Source organism: Oncorhynchus gorbuscha, linkage group LG23 (assembly GCF_021184085.1).
Source record: "Oncorhynchus gorbuscha isolate QuinsamMale2020 ecotype Even-year linkage group LG23, OgorEven_v1.0, whole genome shotgun sequence".
Taxonomy (NCBI): Eukaryota; Metazoa; Chordata; class Actinopteri; order Salmoniformes; family Salmonidae; genus Oncorhynchus; species Oncorhynchus gorbuscha.
Genome location: NC_060195.1, coordinates 68,394,022 through 68,418,703, shown reverse-complemented (window position 1 = coordinate 68,418,703; position 24,682 = coordinate 68,394,022). Strand labels below are relative to the sequence as shown.

General features: G+C 40.4%; 1 protein-coding gene across 1 annotated transcript; it reads right to left on the bottom strand.

The window, feature by feature from the left end:
- Positions 1-937: 937 nt before the first annotated feature.
- On the bottom strand, positions 938-15,054 carry LOC124011014. Its single transcript, XM_046323926.1, has 6 exons — positions 14,906-15,054; positions 14,068-14,271; positions 13,877-13,952; positions 2,336-2,379; positions 1,917-2,240; positions 938-1,791 (listed from the first exon to the last, which is right to left on the bottom strand). Exons 1-6 carry the CDS (start codon positions 14,931-14,933, stop codon positions 1,679-1,681), a joined length of 789 nt encoding a protein of 262 aa, XP_046179882.1. The 5' UTR covers positions 14,934-15,054; the 3' UTR covers positions 938-1,678.
- Between the last annotated feature and the right edge of the window lie 9,628 nt (positions 15,055-24,682).

Here is a 24,682-nt window from a genome sequence, read left to right as displayed (position 1 = left end):
TCCATATTATCAGGTATCATATTCGCAATAAGTAATATAATCTGTAGCCCAACTGATGCAGCAGAGTGGTGATAAATAAATAGGTAAAGCATTGGGTTGCCTGTCTGCATTTAACCTATTTGGCTAATCATTAGCTCGATCCCAAATGTGAACTTTTAACCATTTAGAATCCTATTGATGTATTTTATGTCCACAAAATGTTCATAAGCACAGTGAATTTAATGTATATATAAGATTCTCTGGTCTGATGAAACCAAGATTGAGACTGAATGCCAAGTGTCACGTCTGGAGGAAACTTGGCATCATTCCTACGGTGAAGCATGCCAGAAGAACTATAGATTTCCTCCAACCTCTGAACCACCTGAATGGGTAGATGGGCCAGAGGTCAGTGTCCGTTGTGGGAATATGAATATACACTGAGTGTAAAAAACATTATGGACACCTGCTCTTTCTATGACAGACTGACCAGGTGAATCCACGTGAAAGCTATGATCTCTTATCAATGTAACTTGTTAAAGCCACTTCAGTCAGTGTAGATGAAGGGGAGTTGACAGGTTAAAGACGGATTTTTAAGCCTTGAGAAAATTGAGACATGAATTGTGTACGTGTTCTTTCAGAGGGTGAATGGGCAAGACAAAAGATTTAAGTGCCTCTGAATGGGGTATGGTAGTAGGTGACAGGCGCACCGGTTTGTGTCAAGAACTGCGACATTAAATCAAATCGATTGATTTATAAAGTCCTTCTTACATCAGCTGATATCAAAAAGTGCTGTACAGAAACCCAGCCTAAAACCACAAAGAGCAATGCAGATGTAGAAGCACGGTGGGAAAAACTCCCTAGGCTATATGCATGGTCCAATATGTTAAAATCATTTCAACAACAATTTTACCAATACGTTTGTTGGGCTCATTTCTGGAGGTGGAAATTATATTTCAGATGGTGTCAGTATCATTTTATTTTCATTCATTTGGAAGTAGAATGTCCTTTTGAAAAGTCACCAGAGCTGAGCTTCTCAGTCCTTCTAAATACATTTTAGAACAGAAGACACACTTACTTCATTCATTGTAAAAATGAATGTAAAATGAATAAGCGAATTCATAATAATGGTCTTACAGAATGGACAGGCACCACCGGTGAGCAGTGAGTGATGAGACCTTGAGACTGAACGGAGTGTGCAACCACATGATCAAACCATAGTTTGCAAAAAGGAATAGCAACAGACTTTATTCAAGAGTATTGAGGAAGTGAACGTTTACTTTAAGTTAAAGAAAATGTCTTAGTAAAAGAAAAAGATAATTGAAACAACAAAAAACACACAAATATGTTCAATCTCAAGTTCTCACCAAAATGACAGGCAATTGGCTGTATATAACTTTAATAGCCTTGTAATTGAAGCTTTATTGATAGGAGTGACACACTACACAATCTTATTTCAACCCTATTTCAAACCCTATTTCAAATGTATTTCCTATTTTGATTTCACAGATTACCCATGTTTAAAAAAGTGTTATGCATTTACTCATCACATCAATAAAGAGTTCTAGCAAGTGGTAGCCTATATTTTCAGTTTCATATTTCATACATATAGTGAGAAAAGATATTTCAGACAATTGAACACAGAGAAGCTGCAAAACAAAGCCACATAAAATGGCACAATGACCAATTTCTATGCTGTGAGTCAAAGAAGGTAGACCATTTGACTGAGGAGGAGAAACAGGAAGGGGCTGAGGTTCTGTCCTCTGAGGCTCACGCTGCTGCTATTTGTTGGTTTAGGCTCAGGAGTTGGTTTCTCTGTATAATACAGAGGGACATTTTTATAGTGTTATCATACTGTATCATCAACTTCTTAAAACTGTTAAGGGAAATTCCAATACTGTATAGATAAAAGAGGCTGTTACACTTGGTTGTAAACAAACCTTGAACAGAAAGTTCCACTTGACGAAGAATGTTCTCTGTTGGTATGAAACATGAATAACTCCCACTATCTGTGCTATTGAGATCAATCAGTAGGAGAGAGAAGTTGCCATTTTTCCACTCATCAGAGAACATACTGGTTCTGTGGATGAACTGAGAGTATTGCTTGGCCAAATCTGCTTTTCCATCAATAATACTGTAGACAGGGTCATCATTTGCAGTTTGCCAAAAAATGGTGACATTTTTATGCTCCTTCTTCTCAATGTATGTGCAAGGCAAGATAACATTATCTCCCTTGAAGCCTTCAACTTTGACCTGCGAAGAGACTTTGGAACAGAGACATAAAAACGGAGACATAAAAATGTGCCTCCAATTAATCCATCTGACACTACAATACTAAATGACTATTTGAAATGAATACCTTGGGGTCCAATCAACAGGATCACACAAACTGGCAACCAGCACCTGTGGAGTAGTGATAGAGCATGTTATGGTTGGGAACGAGGCTAGCAGGGTTATAAACACAGTGGCCTGGCTGAACATGAAAAGGAGGCTGAGCAACCAATCCTAACCTAATAAACTGTTCATTTACTGTGCATTACAATTACTTTGTAAAGCAACAAAAACAATACAGCCCTACTCTTTGTTTCTAAGATATAAACTAGCCAAAAGATGCAGTCTGCATGGTATTACTTGTAACTGTGGTAACTGAAGGTAATGCAGGTAACAGACGTACAGCAGTCCGCTTGCAGTCCAGTTTAGCGATGCGTAGGTAGACTCATAACCTGCAGTCGCTGCATTTATATCCTTAGGAAGGGTGGTGTCACGCCCTGACCTTAGAGATCCTTTTTATATCTCTATTTTGGTTTGGTCAGGGCGTGAGTTGGGGTGGGCATTCTATGTTTTCTATTTCTGTGTGTTTGGCTGGGTGTGATTCTCAATCAGAGGCAGCTGTCTATCGTTATCTCTGATTGAGAACCATACTTGGGTAGCCTTTTCCCACCTGTGTTTTGTGGGTAGTTATTTTCTGTTTTGTGTGTCTGCATCAGACACTCCTCTTCTTCAAACAGCCATTACAGGTGGGTTTAAGGTCATTAAATATTGTCTGGATGAAACATGGGTGGGTGACGAGAGGGTTTAGTAAAAAAGAAAAAATATATTTAAAAAAAAATCACAAATATTGTTCTATAGGCTACATTTCAGTTTTTTTTTCATTATTTAATTTTTAAAAGTCTGACATGGAATTGTTTTAAGGTCATACCATGGATCATTTAGCTATTTGATTTTGAATTGTAGGACCCCTTTAGGTATAAAAAATATATTCCATCTGGCCTTTACTGCTATATAGCCCATAGAAACGCATTGATAAAGGGCTACAAAAAAAGACAATAAAAAAAATTAAATGTAAAATTAAATGTACACCGAACAAAAACAACAAAATACCAAACCAAAATACCAAACCAAACGTGACGCTAAATAATAGTGCTAACAGGCAACTATCCATAGTCAAGATCCCACAAAGCACAATGGGGAAATGACTGCCTAAATATGATCCCCAATCAGAGACAAAGATAAACAGCTGTCTCTGATTGGGAACCATACCAGGCCAACATAAATTACTAATCACCTAGATGACACACCCTAGTCACTATTTTATTTATTTTACCTTTATTTAACTAGGCAAGTCAGTTAAGAACAAATTCTTATTTTCAACGAATGCCTAACTGCCTGTTCAGTGGTAGAACGACAGATTTGTACCTTGTCAGCTCCGGGGTTTGAACTTGCAACCTTCCGGTTACTAGTCCAACACTCTAACCACTAGGCTACCCTGCTTAAAATATTCAGTCTTCCGGGGAGTTCTTGACAGCATAAAAGTTACTTGTCAATTAATATATGACATTATAATAAATATATGCCATTTAGCAGACGCTTTTATCCAAAGCGACTTACAGTCATGTGTGCATACATTCTACGTATGGGTGTTCCCGGGGATCGAACCCAGTACCCTGGCGTTACAAGCGCCATGCTCTACCAACTGAGCTACAGAAGGACCTATATCAGGCTATATTTTAAAAACTTTGTCAGAATTACATGTCCAGTATTGATTAGAGAATCTTAACCAATTTTTTAGGCTTGAGAAATGTTTTTATAACCTGAGTATGCAGCAGTGGTTTCATCAACATCAACCGTGCACCAGTATCAACTGCGTTCCAGGTATTTGCGAGAGCCAGTGGAAAATTATTTTAGGACATGACATTCATACATGCATTGTTAACTAGCGAGAAAACCAGGCAAACTACACAATGTGTTTTGAATTGGCTAGTTAGTCGGTTGTATGTCATTATTTTACCTGCTGCACAAATGTCTCTCTTTCGCTCTCTCTCCTCTGGCTACGCCCTACTGGCACACAGCAGGAATTTTCCAGGAATTTGATTGAAGACCCAACATCACTAACTAGCAATGAATATCAACAAATGCGCATACGGCTAGGCTCGCTTTGATAAAAAAAAACGCATATCACGACTGTATGATTGATCCTCACTTTTGTGTCTGTAGGTATACAGAAGAGGAGGCCTACAACGATCTCCTCACTTTTGTGTCTGTAGGTATACAGAAGAGGAGGCCTACAACGATCTCCTCACTTTTGTGTCTGTATGTATACAGAAGAGGAGGCATACAAAGTTATGTCAAGTGGTATTGGTATGTTAGACTGTGGTTTTTGATAATGGTTTAAAAGGAAACCTGTTCGATCACCATGCACTGCAAAATCATTCTGGCTACGGAGACAGAGAACATCAACATGCAAGGCATACCTATACCTAATCAGTTGTTCTTTGTGGAAGCCCTCTGGCTGTTATGTTTTGAATGTTACTGTTAATTTATTTTTTAAATGACTATTAAAAAATGAATCAATTCAATTGAGATGTGTCTTCCGCATTTAACCCACCCTCTGAATCAGAGAGGTGCGGGGGCTGCCATGATCGACATCCACGTCTTCGGTACTGGCCCAGCGCTCTAACCACTAGGCTACCTGCCGCACCATTACACTTTGGGCTCTGCTGGGAGTTAACCTCATATTTTGATCTTCTAATTCTGCTTTACCACTAAAACCACTATAAACACTGACAACTAAAATATTGTGTAATTATGTGTATTATTATTTTTTTTAATAAACCCAAAAGTTTATTCAAAATGTTGGAAGATTCATTAAAAGGGGTTATTCGAAGAAGTTATAGGGGTTCCCCCACAGTTTCAATTTGAAGAATCCCTTAAAATACTCCAGCGACTTTTTGTTGTTGTTGAGTTTACAATAATTAAAGGCGCTGCATTGTCAACCTGATGTCTGCATTGGCCGTGCAGCATTTACGGTAATACAGACTATGCAGAGGTCAGGGCATTCATACTTGTACTTCTGCTCAACAGCTCTGTGCTGTTCCGCGATCTGTTGTGAAGGGTAGGTTGGAAGATGGCGGCGAGTGCAGACGAGATTTGAGCTTGCTTCGAGTAACCTTAACTTTTATCCCTCTCAAACTTACTTAAATGTAACGGAACTTGGCTTATAGTAAACACAATAGAGAACAACGCTTAGTTGACCGCTAATTTGATCTGAAACTTTGAGAAAAAGAAGAAAAACATGTGCGAAAGAGCTAAAGGAGTAGGCAGTTGCTATCTGAGCACTCATACGTTGGAGAAAAACCGCCACCTGACTCATCGGGAGAAGAAATGGACGATTCTGGACATTCGGTTGATTCTGAAAATGCAGCCAATAATCCTGCACCCCAAAAGACACAAATAATTGTCTTTGCGTGAACTACATACAGGTCAACATAATCGATGCTATCTCTGCAAAGATAAACGAAAGAGCCGATGGTCTGGAGAAAATTATACGCGAAAACACATAAATAGTTGACTTCGAGATCTCTCTGAATCATGCATACAAGAGTATCGAAGAGATTAAACTTGCAAACACTGCTACTTCTGAGAAATGCACTGCACAGGAGAAGACCATCGCAGACATGCAAGAGCGCTTATCCGAAGCAGAGCGATACCGGAGAAGGTGGGGGCTACGGCTTTATGGTGTCCGAGGACCAGGATGAGAATGTGAAGCGCTTAGTAAGATACATCTGTAACCGTGTGGCACCGGACTTCCCCGATGGATACATGGATATGTCTGTGGATGTCGCTCATCGTATTGGGAAGAAACAAGATACCATCGTCAGCCGCTCGATCATCATTCTGTTTGCTTTTCGCACAGTGAGAGATGCAGTTTGGAAGAAAGAAAAAGGAAAGCACCTTTCTGAAAGATAACATTTAGATTCGGTAAGGACCTGACTGCAGCAGACAAGGCAGCAACGGCAAAATTGTGGCCTCTTGTACAACAGGTCCGAAATCAAGGAAAGGGTGGATACTACTACAGATGGATACTACAGGGGAATCAGAGCCTTTTTCACCGACGGAAAAGAAATATCACCCGGGTGATTTGTTCTGTCAGTAGGTTTACAAGGTAGCTCCTTCCCCACTGCAAACTGAGCGTTCTAGTTTTGAATGATGGTGTTACTGTTTACAAGTTAAGATTTCTGTTAATACATATATGAAGCAACTTTTTATAGAGAGGGTAGAGTTGAAATTGCATAGGATTTTTTATTGTTTTTGTAAGGACTGCAACAGCAGGTCTTGTTCAAGAAACACATTCATGCAAAGAGGACTCTAATTATTGGGGCAATGTCATTTTTGGGGGGCCACGGGACTAATCATTCAGCTGGTGTTGCAATTTTAGCACACAATTTCAATGGGACATTTTTGTTTACTCAAATGGACACCAATGGACCTTGGCTAGTAGTGGTAATCAACCACATGGACAAATGATTTGTGTTGTGTAATGTATATGGATTAGAGGTCGACCGATTAATTGGAATGGACGATTAATTATGGCCGATTTCAAGTTTTCATAACAATCGGAAATCGGTATTTTGGGGTGCCGATTAAAAAAATAAATAAACTTTATTTAACTAGGCAAGTCAGTTAAGAACACATTCTTATTTTCAATGACTGCCTAGGAACGGTGGGTTGACTGCCTTGTTCAGGGGCAGAACGACAGATTTTCGCATTGTCAGCTCGGGGGATCCAATCTTGCAACCTTACAGTTAACTAGTCCAACGCAATAACGACCTGCCTCTCTCGTTGCACTCCACAAAGAGACTGCCTGTTACGTGAATGCAGTAAGCCAAGATAAGTTGCTAGCTAGCATTAAACTTATCTTATAAAAAACAATCATTCATAATCACAAGTTAACTACACATGGTTGATGATATTACTAGATATTATCTAGCGTGTTCTGCGTTGCATATAATCTGACTGAGCATACAAGTATCTGACTGAGCGGTGGTAGGCAGAAGCAGGAGCGTAAACATTCATTCAAACAGCACTTTGTAACCAAAGTGAAATGGCTAGCTAGTTAACTAGAGGGACGGAAGCTATACTGTTACACTAGCAATACTAAAGTGCCTATAAGAACATCCAATAGTCAAAGGTTCATGAAATACAAATGGTATAGAGGGAAATTGTCCTATAATTCCTATAATAACTACAACCTAAAACTTCTTACCTGGGAATATTGAAGATTCATGTTAAAAGGAACCACCATATGTTCTCATGTTCTGAGCAAGGAACTGAAACGTTAGCTTTCTTACATAGTAATAATAATAATAATAATATATGCCATTTAGCAGACGCTTTTATCCAAAGCGACTTACAGTCATGTGTGCATACATTCTACGTATATGTGTGTGTGTCTCAGTGCTGTGTGTGTGTGTGTCTCAGTGGTGTGTGTGTCTCAGTGGTGTGTGTGTCTCAGTGGAGTGTGTGTGTGTGTCTCAGTGGAGTGTGTGTGTGTGTCTCAGTGGAGTGTGTGTGTGTGTCTCAGTGGTTCGTGTGTCTCAGTGGTGTGTGTGTCTCAGTGGAGTGTGTGTGTGTGTCTCAGTGCTGTGTGTGTCTCAGTGGAGTGTGTGTGTGTGTCTCAGTGGAGTGTGTGTGTGTGTGTCTCAGTGGAGTGTGTGTGTGTCTCAGTGGAGTGTGTGTGTGTGTCTCAGTGGAGTGTGTGTGTGTGTCTCAGTGGAGTGTGTGTGTGTGTGTGTGTGTCTCAGTGGAGTGTGTGTGTGTGTCTCAGTGGAGTGTGTGTGTGTGTGTGTCTCAGTGCTGTGTGTGTCTCAGTGGAGTGTGTATGTGTGTGTGTCTCAGTGGAGTGTGTGTGTGTGTGTCTCAGTGCTGTGTGTGTGTGTGTCTCAGTGGTGTGTGTATGTTTCAGTGGAGTGTGTGTGTGTCTCAGTGGTGTGTGTATGTCTCAATGGATAGCACATACATAGCACATATTGCACTTTTACTTTCGTCTCCAACACGTTGTTTTTGCATTATTTAAACCAAATTGAACATGTTTCATTATTTACTTGAGGCTAAATTGATTTTATTGATGTATTATATTAAGTTAAAATAAGTGTTAATTCAGCATTGTTGTAATTGTCATTATTACCAACAAAAAAAAATATGTCTGATTAATCGGTATCGGCTTTTTTGGTCCTCCAATAATCGGTATCGGCGTTGACAAATCATAATCGGTCGACCTCTAATATGGATACTGTTCTAGTCTTCCAAATAACTTACTTCTAGAGGAAATTGAAGAATTTCTTAAGTCTTCTGAGAAATTATCCATCCAGTCAGATTTTAGTTGTAGATTTTAATATGGGTTATTCTAATGAGACTGATAGATTGTCCCATAGGCCTAACATTGGTGTGAACAAGTTGGTGAAATTCTGCCAAAGCCTGGACTTTTGACATATGGAGAGTTAAAAACCCTGGAGAGAAACAATACACATGGAGTAATAGAGATCGTTCTCTACAATCAATAATTGATTTGTGGGTGATAACCTCTAGTCTTGAGCCCAACACTGTAGAGGTCAAAATACTGCCTGCAGTCCTGACGGATCATAGAGTCATATGGTTGACTGTAAGAATGTGCAGTATTGATGAAAATAAATACTCTGGTTGTTATTGGAAATGAAATAACTCATTGTTATTGCATGATGATTTAAAAAATGTGATTAAGAATCTAATTTCTGTTTACTGGAGTTTAGCTACATCTAATGCAGAATATGGGAAATATTGGGAACTGCTGAAATTGAAAATCCGCTCAGCCTGTATTACTTATGGAAAACGGCATGCTTTAAGAAGGAGATGTGAGGGAGCTGAAGTCTCTAAGACAATTGCCGATATCACAGAGATTGAGCATCTTGATCTTAATGCGGAAGCTAAATTGAACGATTTACAGAATCAACTAGATACATTGTATGAGGAAAAGGCTAGAGGAGCCTTATAAGATCCAGAAAACAATGGCTTGAAAAAGGCGAAAAGAGCAGTAGCTACTTTTTTAATTTGGAAGAGAGTAGAGGGGAACTCAACACACTTCGGAAATGTAAGATTAATTGGGTTACCACTGAGGATAGAGAGTTGTTATCAGACTTTACCATTAAGTTTTATGAGAATCTTTACTCCTTAGATAACAATTTGAGTGACTCTTAAGGATCTCCTTGATTCTATAGAGAATGTTAATTCGGTTAGTGAAGAAATCAATCGGTCATGTTGTCAAGAATCATCCATTATGGACATCCAGTACGAGGTTGCTCAGTTAAAAAATAACAAATCTCCAGGTTGTGGTGGATTAACCTCTGAATTTTACAAAACCTCTGAAGAAATAGCACCATTTTTACTTGAAACCTTTAAGGAGACTATAAAGAAGGGAGAACTACCTGCCTCTCTGAAGCAAGGGGTTATTACTCTTATATCTAAACCACACATTGATCTTTTAAATATTGATAATTGGCGTCCAATCACACTCCTAAATAACGACTACAACATTATAGCCTTATTCTTTGCAAAAAGGTTAAAGTCTTGCTTGAATGATCTGATTGATGAATGTCAATCAGGGTTTATGAAGGGGCGCCAAATATCTAATAATCTGAGGCTGGTGTTAGACTTTGTTGAGTATTGTGATCTATTAGATGACTTCCCTGTTATCTTATTTTTGGATTTTCAGAAAGCATTTGATAAAGTAAGTCACAATTTTATCTTTGATTGTCTTAAACATTTGAAATGTGGGCGTTTTTTGTTGTTGATGCTATTAGAACTCTGTATAATGGTGGCAATAGCTGTATCAAACTCTGTCATCGAACATCCTCAAAGATTTAACATTTACAAAGGAATACGACAAAGTTGTCCAATTTCACCTTTTTTATTTTTTGTTAGTATCTAAAATCTTATGCTCATTAGTTCATGAAAGTCAATTTGAAGGCATTACATTCCAGGCCAGAGAGATCAAGATATCCCAACTGGCGGATGACACTTCACTTTTTTTGAAAAATGAGTCTCAAGCTAGATTAGCATTGGATATCGTGAAGCAGTTCTCCAAAATCTTGGCATTAAATCTTTCCAAATGTGAGATGTTTGTTTTGAAAGGAGCTGTCAATCCAGCAGATTGTAACATCTCTGAAACATCTCTGGTCCTTCTGTAGCTCAGTTGGTAGAGCATGGCGCTTGTAATGCCAGGGTAGTGGGTTCGATTCCCGGGACCACCCATACGTAGAATGTATGCACACATGACTGTAAGTCGCTTTGGATAAAAGCATCTGCTAAATGGCATATATTATTATATTATTATTATTAAGAGAAGGTAACCTACCTCTGTGTAAAGATCATTCACAACCTTAAGATATTTGGTGATCTTCATTTGAACCCTGTAACTGAATCTGTCAAAAAATAATTCTCCTCGTGGTTAGGGAGGGATTTAAGTCTTCAAGGAAGGGTGCTTTTATCCAAAGCTGAGGGGCTATCTTTTTTCATCTATTGACATTCCCAAATCCACTTGCTGTATCTTAGATAGGCTATTGTACAACTTCATATGGAAAAACAAGCCACATAAGATAAAAAGAGATGTTATCACCAACAGGGTTTGTGACGGCGGTCTAAATGTCTTAGACTTCACTCTCTTCAATCAGATATCAAACGTCAACTGGGTTAAAAGGTACATAAAACATCCTCATAGTTTCGGGAATATTATACCTCATTTTGTTTTTCAGAAGTTTGGAGGGCTTCGTTTTTTACTACAATGTCCATATATTGTGGGTAAACATCCTGTGAAACTGGCGGCTTTTCACAAGCAGGCTTTGATGTGCTGGGCTTTGTTGTATAAACACAACTTTTCACCTCATACATGTTTTATATGGAACAATGGGTTGATATTACATAGAAACAAGATGTTATTAAACCATTAATGGTTCTTGAAAAACATTGTCCTTGTCAGCCAGTTAATATTAGTGGGAATCTATTTACACGGAGAGAATTTATGGAAAGATACAACTTTGAGGTTTCAAGCAAGGAATATGACACTGTTATTAAAGCTATATCTAGTGGGACAAAAACTTTACTTCAGAATCATGCATATTTTGAAATATCTCCGATTGTAAGCGATATTCAGGTGAATGGCATTGGTCGACTAGGTACGAAATTCAACAATAGTTTATTAAAGGATATTTTCTACAGGAAGTCTATTCCCTCTGCAATATTTTGTTGGGGCTTCGTCGTTTGATGTAAACTGGCGCAGTGCTTGGCTCACTCCACACACATTTATGGTGACCAATAAAGTAAAGATCTCATTTAAGATTATCTATAGATTCTATCCGTGTAATAGCTTGATTTCTAAGTATATACCTGATGTTACCAGTGAATGCAGTTTTTGTGAACTAGAGACTGAATCTATTGAACACTTATTCTGAAATTGTTTATATAGTGAATTGTTCTGGACTGATGTAAAACTATATCTTGGCCTCAATTTGCATACAACCATTGAAATGTCTAAGTTTGACATATTATTTTACAACACTGATTCCACAATTGAATGTGAGTATGTCATAAATCTCTTTATTTTATTAGGAACATTTTTGTTACACAAATCAAAATTCAAAAAGCCCCCTTTTCTTATTTTTTAAATCTGATTTGGAAAACTATTTAGTCTTTAAAACATATACAAAACAAAATGTTAAAAAAATGTATATATACAGATATGTCTGTATTTGATATAATGTGCATAAGATTTATATTACTTTTTTTTCTAATTTCTTTGTGGAATCCCTCAGGCTGTTATGTTTGTTTTGTATGTTACTGTTATTAAAATATTATTTTTTAAAGATCTGTTGTCAAGGAAGTGAGTTTTTGTTTTTCAGGACCTACCGCCCCCACTTACAGTGAACCAATCATGTCAATGCAGCGCTATATGGAGCCCTCCGCATTGTTACAACGCTTCGGATGCACACAGCAATGCAGTACGGAGCTCAATTTTCACATCAAGAATAAATTGTCTCTTGTACTCTGATAAATTCTGCAGATATTGGGAGGACAGTGTTACATGTTGCTTGCAGAGGGAACTGATTTAATTCTGATCTGAGTAGCCGAGGTGTTTGATAATGTGATTTAATTCTATATTCTTCTTGTCCAAGCGGACAAGTGTTAATAATGTCGAGCCCTGGTTATCATGTTTGGCAGATATGAAAGAAAATACATTGTCTAGCTATGAAGGAATAGAGAAATGGCAGCCATGACCGCGAGGAGGAGTTTGTGTTAGTGGGAATCTATTTACACAAACACATCTGGAAATGTTCAGGACCCCAAACTGTACAAGTGTAGACTCACCAAGTTTGATGCTTTTATGAAAAGGTGAACAATTCACCAAAAAAAATGTGGCACCGGTCACCAGGACTATTTGTTAATTTGTTGGGTAGCCAGGATGCAGTGTGGGAACACCTGCAGTGCTTACTATTTTCAGTAGATGGTGCTGTTCAACCAGTTAAAACACACCCGTTCAAATTGTGTAGTAGTGTACACAATTGATGATGACGCATAAGGACAAAAAGACAAGTGCAAATTTGCACAGATTATATGACCTGTATAATATTGATGCAGTTCTGGAAATGTTAAAGAGACGTTGCAGAGACTTTAACCACAGACTCACCTCCCTGAATAAAGTTTGCTTGTTTGCAGCACTCCTAAACGGTTGGTTTTGAGGGATGTCTGAATAGAAGACAGTTACAATACAACTGGATTGACCCTTCATGTATAAATGGACACACTACGTCATTGCAGTTTAGTAAAGTACAACTCAGGCAAAGTAGGGGAACATTAACAAACACTATAATTACTGACTAGCAGTGAAAAGGGGTGACGCATATTCAGTAGACTCTTTTAGTCACTGTAACAATGTCACACGACTACCATCATTTTACACTAAGCATTTCTAAGCATGTTCTTAGCTTGCCCTTATGGATCATGCATTATACTGCAAAACGAATTATTGATACAAGTTCAGGATTTAATCGTCTTGGTGCTGTGTCACTGACTTCAGGAGTAAATGTAATAAACAATGCAGTTGACTATTTCTCTTGTTATTTTAAACTTGCATGCAATCAGTGTTATGATATATCAGTATGCTTTTCAGCACGTTATACTGTTGAAGTTGCACTATGGTTGCTAAAATTCTAATAGTTCACCTAATTTCAGTTTCTGTGACAAAACAAAGAAGCATAGTGTTGATAAACATTGTACCCTCTAAACCGCTGTGAAATGTATTTTCCATAACCAAAAATATTGTATTTTCAGCTGTTTGAAGCTGCTGTACAAAACTGAAAGTAAAAGACGCAAAAACAAAATTTAAGAATGGGATGCATAGAAATAGCACACACAGAACAGATCTACCGCTTCTTAGACTTGTTTTTAATGAGAATGACAGATCTATAACTCACATTTCTATGTGAATTTTGTTGGATAGCCCTAAAAGTATATATTGCAGCTTTAAGCTACATTATTGGTCCAAATTAGCTGAGACTGATGCAACTGTTTAGGATCTTTACAAAAAGTTATTTACCTCTGGTCTATTTGGCGTCTTGATGTTAGTTTTGAAGCAGAGTTCCTGTTCTGACATGGCAAGGTCAAGATTAGCACTGAAATATAAACCAACAAAATGGGAAAAGTTGATAAACAAAATCAATATGTAAATTCTCTGTAAACAACAAAAAAGGTTAAAATATTTCAAATCTCGTATTTCCATTCACTCACCCAGGATCATAACCATCAGAATAACATTCAGAACACTGTAAATGAACAGAAGACAGTTCTCCCATGATGACCTGTAGTTGGAGGTTTGGTTTGGATAGCTGGATGTCTGGTTTGGATAGCTGGATGTCTGGTTTGGATAGCTGGATGTCTGGTTTGGATAGCTGGATGTCTGGTTTGTCTGATTGGGATAGTCAGCATAAACATCTGTGCAATAATGCACATTGAAAAATCACTATATTAAATGTGCATGTAGTGATATCCACACAATGCCACTTTATAATTCAAGTACATTAAGTTGGTGTACAGTGCATCACACATGCAGCGTTGGGACAGCATACGCTTGAGTCTACATACTCAAAATTGGATGTATTTCAATAAAGATTTATGTTATATTGAAAGGAATTCATCATTGAATTAAATGTGCACTTACCAGCGGTCATGAGTCTGGTACCATTGCTAAATATCAATCTACCCTCTTCTTTTTTTGCACAGTAGAACACGCCACAATCATCTACTGTTACATTCTGTATTAACAATCTATGTCCCGTTTCTAATGAATATTTCTGTCTATAATTCTTATTGTAATAAAAAGCAGCAGGACTCCTACTAGTGAAAGAGTGGAGTATGGCCCGTGGAGGCTGTGGTTGGTGCTGAATGTACCAGTATGCACTTTCTATGTTAAGAGAACAGTTTATGGTTGTATTCTGTCCAAGTTCCACCAGTGTCTCTGTCAAGCAACCAGCTCCCCGACAGCATATAAAGAGACCTAGAAACAGATCAGGTCATTACACATTTGACTCCTCAGTTATTCATTGTAGTAACAAAATAATTGTCTTACACAACAGATGTCCCACAACTCTCAGCATCGTCTCAAATGTGTGTTGTTGATTAGGTTGGTTTCCTGCTTGTGTAGCAGTGGTCTGTTGGAGGACTCTTTGCTGCTGTACAGACAAACCATTTTCTTGTTTGTTTGTCTTTTTATGGGTGCTAAAGGTCTAAGTCAGATCAATCATCAGGGCCAGCCCTATGTTTTTTGGGGACCTAAATGAGATTTGGTTGCGGGCCAGTTTGTTTCTTGGACACAGATTAAGTGTAATCCTGGACTAAACACTTTCAATGGAGATTCTCCATTGAGCATCTTTTTGCGTCCAGGACAAGGCTCAATCTGTGACTGGGAAAGTTCAGATAAAGGCATTGGTTTTCATCATATCATATCACATTCAATCGTCAACTCCTTTCAGTGCTCATGAAGAGATGAGGAAATGAGCTGAGCTGAGGAAAGGAGAGAAGCAAAGGATACTTGGAAAGGTGTGAGGTGAGGAGGATAGTGGATATCCAAGCCTATTGGCACACAGCCCTTGTATTTATTGTAATAGATACTTTCTGAGTTTCAGAATAAGAGTGAGTGAGCAGACACAGAGAGCATGGGCTCCTGAGTTCTGCATATAGATGGATTTACAGTTGGATAAACGTAGATAAACTTTTTTTCACAGGGTCTTGTGCAGGATACTAACCTCAACATCAAAAACTTCATTCCAAGTCACAATTCCATACCTAGAACCTTGATTTTGGACAAAATTACCTGAATGGACTATTGCTACCAAGGATTATCAATAAGGGAACTTCTAACAGACCAAGACCTGCAGAGGAAACATGGCGGAACATGGAAATACCATCCAGCACAAAACTGAGTGAGCAGTGTTCAGTCTGGACCCATTTGTGAAACCATAAATGTAAGGACAATAATCTAGGTAAATTTAGTTATATAAAGCTTAATAAAATGGGGCTACTGAGCTGCCAAGCTGCTAGGAAAGAAAGTGAGAGGTGTGAAAACTCTTAAGCCTAAAAATGGCAGGAGAGTTTCACTCCACCCACCCAAATGCAGAGGCCTGGGATAGTCAGGCTATCCAGATGGCCAAAGTGATTTACTTCAAGTAGCAGTTCTCTCTGTCACTCTAACCCCAATACGTTCTGGAAAATGGTTAGATTTACTTCAAGTAGCAGTTCCCTCTCTGTCACTCTAACCCCAATACGTTCTGAAAAATGGTTAGACCTGGAGGATAAACCCTTCTCCTCACATCTGCCCATGTCTCTTAATGTTGATGATGTGGTTGTTACTGACAAGGAACACATGGCTGAGCTCTTTAATCACCTCTTCATTAAGTCAGGATTTCTATTTGACTCTGCCATGCCTCCTTCCCTGTCCAACATTTCCTCATCTCCCTCCCCTTCTAATGCGACTATCCCGATGCTCCTCCCTCTTTTCCCCTGCCCCGCTACAAACTTTCTCCCTGCAAAGCGGTCACTTAGTCCGAGGTGCTAAAGGAGGTCCTTAATTAAACCTGACCCCCAAAAAACAGCTGGGTCAGATGGTTTAGACCCTTTCTTCTTTAAGGTTGCTGCCCCTATCATCGCCAAGCCTATCTCTGACTTTTTAAACCTGTGTCTCTTCTCTGGGGAGGTTCCCATTGCTCTGACCTTTTTAACCTGCGTCTCCTCTCTGGGGAGGTTCCCATTGCTCTGACCTTTTTAACCTGCGTCTCCTCTCTGGGGAGGTTCCCATTGCTCTGACCTTTTTAACCTGTGTCTCCTCTCTGGGGAGGTTCCCATTGCTCTGACCTTTTTAACCTGCGTCTCCTCTCTGGGGAGGTTCCCATTGCTCTGACCTTTTTAACCTGCGTCTCCTCTCTGGGGAGGTTCCCATTGCTCTGACCTTTTTAACCTGCGTCTCCTCTCTGGGGAGATTCCCATTGCTCTGACCTTTTTAACCTGCGTCTCCTCTCTGGGGAGGTTCCCATTGCTCTGACCTTTTTAACCTGCGTCTCCTCTCTGGGGAGGTTCCCATTGCTCTGACCTTTTTAACCTGCGTCTCCTCTCTGGGGAGGTTCCCATTGCTCTGACCTTTTTAACCTGCGTCTCCTCTCTGGGGAGGTTCCCATTGCTCTGACCTTTTTAACCTGCGTCTCCTCTCTGGGGAGGTTCCCATTGCTCTGACCTTTTTAACCTGCGTCTCCTCTCTGGGGAGGTTCCCATTGCTCTGACCTTTTTAACCTGCGTCTCCTCTCTGGGGAGGTTCCCATTGCTCTGACCTTTTTAACCTGTGTCTCCTCTCTGGGGAGGTTCCCATTGCTCTGACCTTTTTAACCTGCGTCTCCTCTCTGGGGAGGTTCCCATTGCTCTGACCTTTTTAACCTGCGTCTCCTCTCTGGGGAGGTTCCCATTGCTCTGACCTTTTTAACCTGCGTCTCCTCTCTGGGGAGGTTCCCATTGCTCTGACCTTTTTAACCTGTGTCTCCTCTCTGGGGAGGTTCCCATTGCTCTGACCTTTTTAACCTGTGTCTCCTCTCTGGGGAGGTTCCCATAGCTTGGAAGGCAGCCACGGTGCATCATTTATTTAAAAGGGAGATCAATCTGATCCTAACTGTTATAGGCCAATATTTTTTTCTATTTTGCCCTGTTTATCAAAAGTGTTGAAAACTTGTCAATAATCAACTGACTGGCTTTCTTGACGTCAATAATATTCTAACAGGTATGCAATCTGGTATCTGCTCAGGTTATGGATGTGTCACTGCAACCTTATATTAAATTATGTCACCACTGCACTTGATTCTAAGAAATGTTGTGCTGCTATTTTTATTGACTTGGCCAAAGCTTTTGATACGGTAGACCATTCCACTCTTGTGGGTCGGCTAAGGAGTATTGGTGTCTCTGAGGAGTCTTTGGCCTGGTTTGCTAACTACCTCTTACCTCTCTCAAAGACTGCAGTGTATGAAGTCAGAGCATCTACTGTCTCAGCCACTGCCTGTCATCATGGGAGTACCTCAAGGCTTGATCCAAACAAACCCTGATTCAGGTGACCATCCTACCCATTCTAGATTACAGAGACATCATTTATAGATCGGCAGGTAAGGGTGCTCTCGAGGGGCTAGACGTTCTTTACCATTCGGCCATCAGATTTGCCACCAATGCTCCGTATAGGACACATCACTGCACTCTATACTCCTCTGTAAATTTGTCATCTCTGTATACCCGTCGCAAGACCCACTGGCTGATGCTTATTTATAAAACCCTCTTAGGGTGGAGTGAGGGTGGAGTGAGGCCTATCTATGATACCTATTGCAGCCCTCATCCAACACATACAACACCCGTTCTGCCAGTGACATTCTGGTCAAGGTCCCCAAATCACACACATCCCTGGGTCACTTCTCTTTTCAATTCGCTGCAGCTAGCGACTGGAACGTGCTGCAAAAAACACTCAAACTGGTTCGTTTTATCTCCATCTCTTCATTCAAAGACTCAATCATGGACACTCTTACTGACAGTTGTGGCTGCTTCGCGTGATGTACTGTTGTCTCTACCTTCCGGCCCTTTGTGATGTTGTCTGTGCCCAATAATTTTTGTACCATGTTTTGTGCTGTTGTCATGTTGTGTTGCTACCATGCTGTGTTTTCATGTGTTGCTGCCATGCTATGTTGTCGTCTTAGGTCTCTCTTTATGTAGTGTTGTGTTTTCTCTCTTGTTGTGATGTGTGTTTTGTCCTATATTTTTATTTTATTTTTAATCCCAGCCCCCGTCCCCGCAGGAGGCCTTTTGGTGGGCAGTCATTGTAAAAATAATTGGTTCTTAACTGACTTGCCTAGTTAAATAAAATGTAACAAAACATTTCTTTAAAAAAAAACTGTGGGGTAAAACTTTGCAACACCAAACTTTGACTTAACATGATCTTCTCCAACGTCATCCCACTAGTCAAGGCCCTTTAGTGTTTACTTCAGAGTTAAACTGTAAGCTTTGGTCAAATAGTATCTGTTTACTCTCCTCTCTCTCTGTAATTCAGGTGGACATTGATGTCTGTCCCAGTTCAAAATTGCCCCATATTCCCTAGATGGTGCACTACTTCTGACCAGAGCCAATAGGGGCACACTACAACAAAAGTGCACAAAACAGGGAATAGGGAGACATTTCAGACACACCCCACTTTCTACTCTTTCTGTCATTCTTCTAAAATGAAAATAAACCCTGTGTTCTTTACCCCACCATCTTCTTTATTCCATATTTTCTTTATATCTGAAATGGGTAAGGGGTATGAAACACGTAATACCACCTGAAGACCTAGTCATGCTTGCTTACGGCTCAGTGAAAACATGTCCCGGGTTTTGGATGACGCCCACTTGGGTACACTCTGTTTGCTTGATGCTCACCCGTCTCTTCTCTGCCCATGTTTTGTTCCAATAGTCCAACCATTTAGAGCAGAGCTGTTAATTGCACTCACCTGGTGTCCCAGGTCTGAATTAGTAGTGGTTCTTCCCTCCAAGAACGACATTGAACATCCCTGATTTACATAGATGTAGGATCTTAATTTGAGTCGGTTTGATACAGCAGGAAAATAATCTTGAAGCAACAGGAAATGTGAATTATTATGTGGATTATAGCTAATGGACATTTTTGTAGGGGTTGATACATTTTTTGTCAGGGCAAATCAAGTCTGACATTTTCAAGTAGCAATTACAAACTTTAGCAACTAAAGCATGATCAAATTAAGATCCTACATCTGTACTGTCTGCTGCTACGACAGTATTATAAATCAGCTGGCACGGATGTTTGATAGCAGGCTATCAATGTGCATAATACTTAACAATCGGAGAGGGTAGGAAAAAATCATTTGTCCCTCTGCATATTGAAAACACACACACTGATCCTGATCTGCTGCTTCCTTGGTTTATATTAACATGCAGGGAGATTATTAACCTAGGTATTGCCAACCTCTATTTAAGCATTTTAAAACATACATTTTTCCAATTACGAGTGCGCTATCATGTGATCCGTCTATCTGTCAATTACAGAAACAATTACAAATACAGTAGGCTATGGCCAGATCAGCATTTCAGACATCCCCTGGGTTAGTCACTGTTTTTTACAGTGCTGTTGCTCAGTTTAGCAACCTACTGGTTTTTAGATCCCTGTTCAAAAGTAGTGCACTATTTAGTGAATAGGGTGGCATTTTGGATGCATTGTCTGCATCTCTGTTTCAGACATTAACGCCTGGCTGCGTCCAAAATGATGTGCATAGGTGGCCCTCGTCAAAACTTGTGTACTATGTAGGGAATAGGGTGCCTCTGTTTATTCTGTGTGCCTCTGTACCTTAGGTGGACATCGACATCAAACTGAGGTCCTGCCAAGGATCATGCAACAGGACCTTTGCTTTCCTTATCGACCACGACAGCTACCGGTCACAACAGGACCTGATGACCAAATTCAATAACAATACCAAGCATCAGAAGAAGAACTCCCCTGTTAAAGACATCCTGAAGATCAAACTAAAACCAGTGAATGATGATCCTCCACCGTTGTTCAGCTACAAAACCATCCCAATCATCCACCAGGAACTCCTGACTCAGTTTGAGGACCGAGAACAGAACGAGGTGGTTCTAGAAGACGTTCTAGAATAAACGGAATGTCTGGGTTCCGTAGGGGTGACAGCCTTTCAAGAATGTTAATAAACCAAGAGAGAACTCTCTTGCTGGATAACCATAATATTATTTTGAATAGTATATTGTGTCATATTCAAATCAAATCAAATCTAATTTTATTTGTCACATACACATGGTTAGCAGATGTTAATGCAAGTGTAGCGAAATGCTTGTGCTTCTAGTTCCGACAATGCAGTGATAACCAACAAGTAATCTAACTAACAATTCCAAAACTACTGTCTTATACACAGTGTAAGGGGATAAGGAACATGTACATAAGGATATATGAATGAGTGATGGTACAGAGCAGCATACAGTAGATGGTATCGAGTACAGTATATACATATGAGATGAGTGTGTAGACAAAGTAAACAGTGGCATAGTTAAAGTGGCTAGTGATACATGTGTTACATAAGGATGCAGTCGATGATGTAGAGTACAGTATATACATATGCATATGAGATGAATAATGTAGGGTAAGTAACATTATATAAGGTAGCATTGTTTAAAGTGGCTAGTGATATATTTACATCATTTCCCATCAATTCCCATTATTAAAATGGTTGGGTCAGTGTCAATGACAGTGTGTTGGCAGCAGCCACTCAATGTTAGTGGTGGCTGTTTAACAGTCTGATGGCCTTGAGATAGAAGCTGTTTTTCAGTCTCTCGGTCCCAGCTTTGATGCACCTGTACTGACCTCGCCTTCTGGATGATAGCGGGGTGAACAGGCAGTGGTTCGGGTGGTTGATGTCCTTGATGATCTTTATGGCCTTCCTGTAACAACGGGTGGTGTAGGTGTCCTGGAGGGCAGGTAGTTTGCCCCCGGTGATGCGTTGTGCAGTCCTCACTACCCTCTGGAGAGCCTTACGGTTGAGGGCGGAGCAGTTGCCGTACCAGGCGGTGATACAGCCCGCCAGGATGCTCTCGATTGTGCATCTGTAGAAGTTTGTGAGTGCTTTTGGTGACAAGCCGAATTTCTTCAGCCTCCTGAGGTTGAATAGGCGCTGCTGCGCCTTCTTCACGACGCTGTCAGTGTGAGTGGACCAATTCAGTTTGTCTGTGATGTGTATGCCGAGGAACTTAAAACTAGCTACCCTCTCCACTACTGTTCCATCGATGTGGATAGGGGGTGTTCCCTCTGCTGTTTCCTGAAGTCCACAATCATCTCCTTAGTTTTGTTGACGTTGAGTGTGAGGTTATTTTCCTGACACCACACTCCGAGGGCCCTCACCTCCTCCCTGTAGGCCGTCTCGTCGTTGTTGGTAATCAAGCCTACCACTGTTGTGTCGTCCGCAAACTTGATGATTGAGTTGGAGGCGTGCGTGGCCACGCAGTCGTGGGTGAACAGGGAGTACAGGAGAGGGCTCAGAACGCACCCTTGTGGGGCCCCCGTGTTGAGGATCAGCGGGGAGGAGATGTTGTTGCCTACCCTCACCACCTGGGGGCGGCCCGTCAGGAAGTCCAGTACCCAGTTGCACAGGGCGGGGTCGAGACCCAGGGTCTCGAGCTTGATGACGAGCTTGGAGGGTACTATGGTGTTGAATGCCGAGCTGTAGTCGATGAACAGCATTCTCACATAGGTATTCCTCTTGTCCAGGTGGGTTAGGGCAGTGTGCAGTGTGGTTGAGATTGCATCGTCTGTGGACCTATTTGGGCGGTAAGCAAATTGGAGTGGGTCTAGGGTGTCAGGTAGGGTGGAGGTGATATGGTCCTTGACTAGTCTCTCAAAGCACTTCATGATGACGGAAGTGAGTGCTACGGGGCGGTAGTCGTTTAGCTCAGTTACCTTAGCTTTCTTGGGAACAGGAACAATGGTGGCCCTCTTGAAGCATGTGGGAACAGCAGACTGGTATAGGGATTGATTGAATATGTCCGTAAACACACCGGCCAGCTGGTCTGCGCATGCTCTGAGGGCGCGGCTGGGGATGCCGTCTGGGCCTGCAGCCTTGCGAGGGTTAACACGTTTAAATGTCTTACTCACCTCGGCTGCAGTGAAGGAGAGACCGCATGTTTCCGTTGCAGGCCGTGTCAGTGGCACTGTATTGTCCTCAAAGCGGGCAAAAAAGTTATTTAGTCTGCCTGGGAGCAAGACATCCTGGTCCGTGACTGGGCTGGATTTCATCTTGTAGTCCGTGATTGACTGTAGACCCTGCCACATGCCTCTTGTGTCTGAGCCATTGAATTGAGATTCCACTTTGTCTCTGTACTGACGCTTAGCTTGTTTGATAGCCTTACGGAGGGAATAGCTGCACTGTTTGTATTCAGTCATGTTTCCAGTCACCTTGCCCTGATTAAAAGCAGTGGTTCGCGCTTTGTACCCTTATCACTTATATTAAAGGAATATTGCATATTGTTTAACTACAATTACCTGTATATGTATGATATAAACTTAGCAAAAAAAGAAATGTCCTCTCACTGTCAACTGTGTTTATTTTCAGCAAACTTAACATGTGTAAATATTTGTATGAACATAACAAGATTCAACAACTGAGACATAAACTGAACAAGACTAACAGAAATTGAATAATGTGTCCCTGAACAAAGGGGGGGCTCAAAATCAAAAGTAACAGTCAGTATCTTGTGTGGCCACCAGCTGCATTAAGTACTGCAGTGTGTCCCCTCCTCATGGACTGCACCAGATTTTCCAGTTCTTGCTGTGAGATGTTACCCCACTCTTCCACCAAGGCACCTGCAAGTTCCCAAACATTTCTGCGGGGAATGGCCCTAGCCCTCACCCTCCGATCCAACAGGTCCTTGAACAGGCATGGGAAACAGTGCCTAAACCCTTTACAGTGAAGATCTGTGAAGTTATTTAGATTTTTACGAATTATCTTTGAAAGACAGGGTCCTGAAAAAGGGACGTTTTCTTTCTTTCTGAGTACATTGCATGATTATATTTACTAAACTGCAAAGCACTCCATTTTGAAAGCATTGTTTTTAAGCACTTTGAATTGCATTTTTGTAAGAAATGTTCTATATAAATAACATTTTGTTACATAGTAATGTAAGCCTATAAATGTATTTGTTGTGGAGTAACAGAGTCAGTCTCTGGACTGGTACAAGGGCCCTAGCTGGGCCCATATTCATAAAGCATCTCAGTAGGGGTGCTGATCTAGGATCAGTTGTAAGCTTTAGATCATAATGGACAAGATTGCATGGACAGGGGGAACCTGATTCTAGGTCAGCACTCCTACTCTAAGACTGTGTATAAGGGCCTGAAAGGGTGATGTCACATGGGGTATTTAGAAGCCCAGTAGAGTCCCTGTAGATGGAGCCATTTCCCTGATATGTAGACCCTAGTCAAATCAAATCTAATTTTATTTGTCACATGCACCAAATACAACAACCTTACAGTGAAGATAGTTATGGCAGTGAGGTAGTTCCTCTATGCCAAAAGAGTCCATCGTTGAAACCAGACCTTGGTCACTGTGTTGCATAGGGTCAGTTTTCAAGACTATGTAAACCCCATAACACCAGGCAGTGTCACACCTTACCCTGCCATAACACTGGGTAACTGAAGTGTCATCAAGGACAGACCATTTGAGGAGTTTAGTTAATATCAAATCAAATCAAATTGTATTGGTCACATACAGATGGTTAGCAGATGTTAATGCGAGTGTAATGAAATAATTGTGCTTCTAGTTCTGACAGTGCAGTAACATTTAACAAGTAATTTAACAAATGTACAACAACTACCTTATACACACAAATGTAAACGGATGAATAAGAATATGTACATGTAAAAATATTGATGAGCGATGGCCGTGCGGCATAGGCAAGATGCAGTAGATGGTATAGAATACAGTATATACAGTTGAAGTCAGAGGTTTACATACACTTTAGGTTGGAGTCATTAAAACAAAATTTTCAACCACTCCACCCATTTCTTGTTAACAAACTATCGTTTTGGCAAGTCGGTTAGGACATATACTTTGTGCATGACACGTCATTTTTCCAACAATTATTTACAGACAGATTATTTCACTTATAATTCACCGTATCACAATTCCAGTGGGTCAGAAGTTTACATACACTAAGTTGACTGTGACTTTAAACAACTTGGAAAATTCCAGAAAATGATGTCATTGTCACGCCTTGGTCATTGTATTTTGTGTTTTTGGTATATGTTTGGGTAGGCCAGGGTGTGT

Coding starts and splice junctions, on each gene's coding strand:
- LOC124011014 (XM_046323926.1), bottom strand. CDS start 14,933: ATGCTGAGAGTTGTGGGACATCTGTTGT. Junction 13,953..14,067: donor TCTGATGGTTATGATCCTGG/GTGAGTGAATGG, acceptor TTTATATTTCAG/TGCTAATCTTGACCTTGCCA. Junction 2,380..13,876: donor AGACGCCAAATAGACCAGAG/GTAAATAACTTT, acceptor ACTACTCCACAG/GTGCTGGTTGCCAGTTTGTG.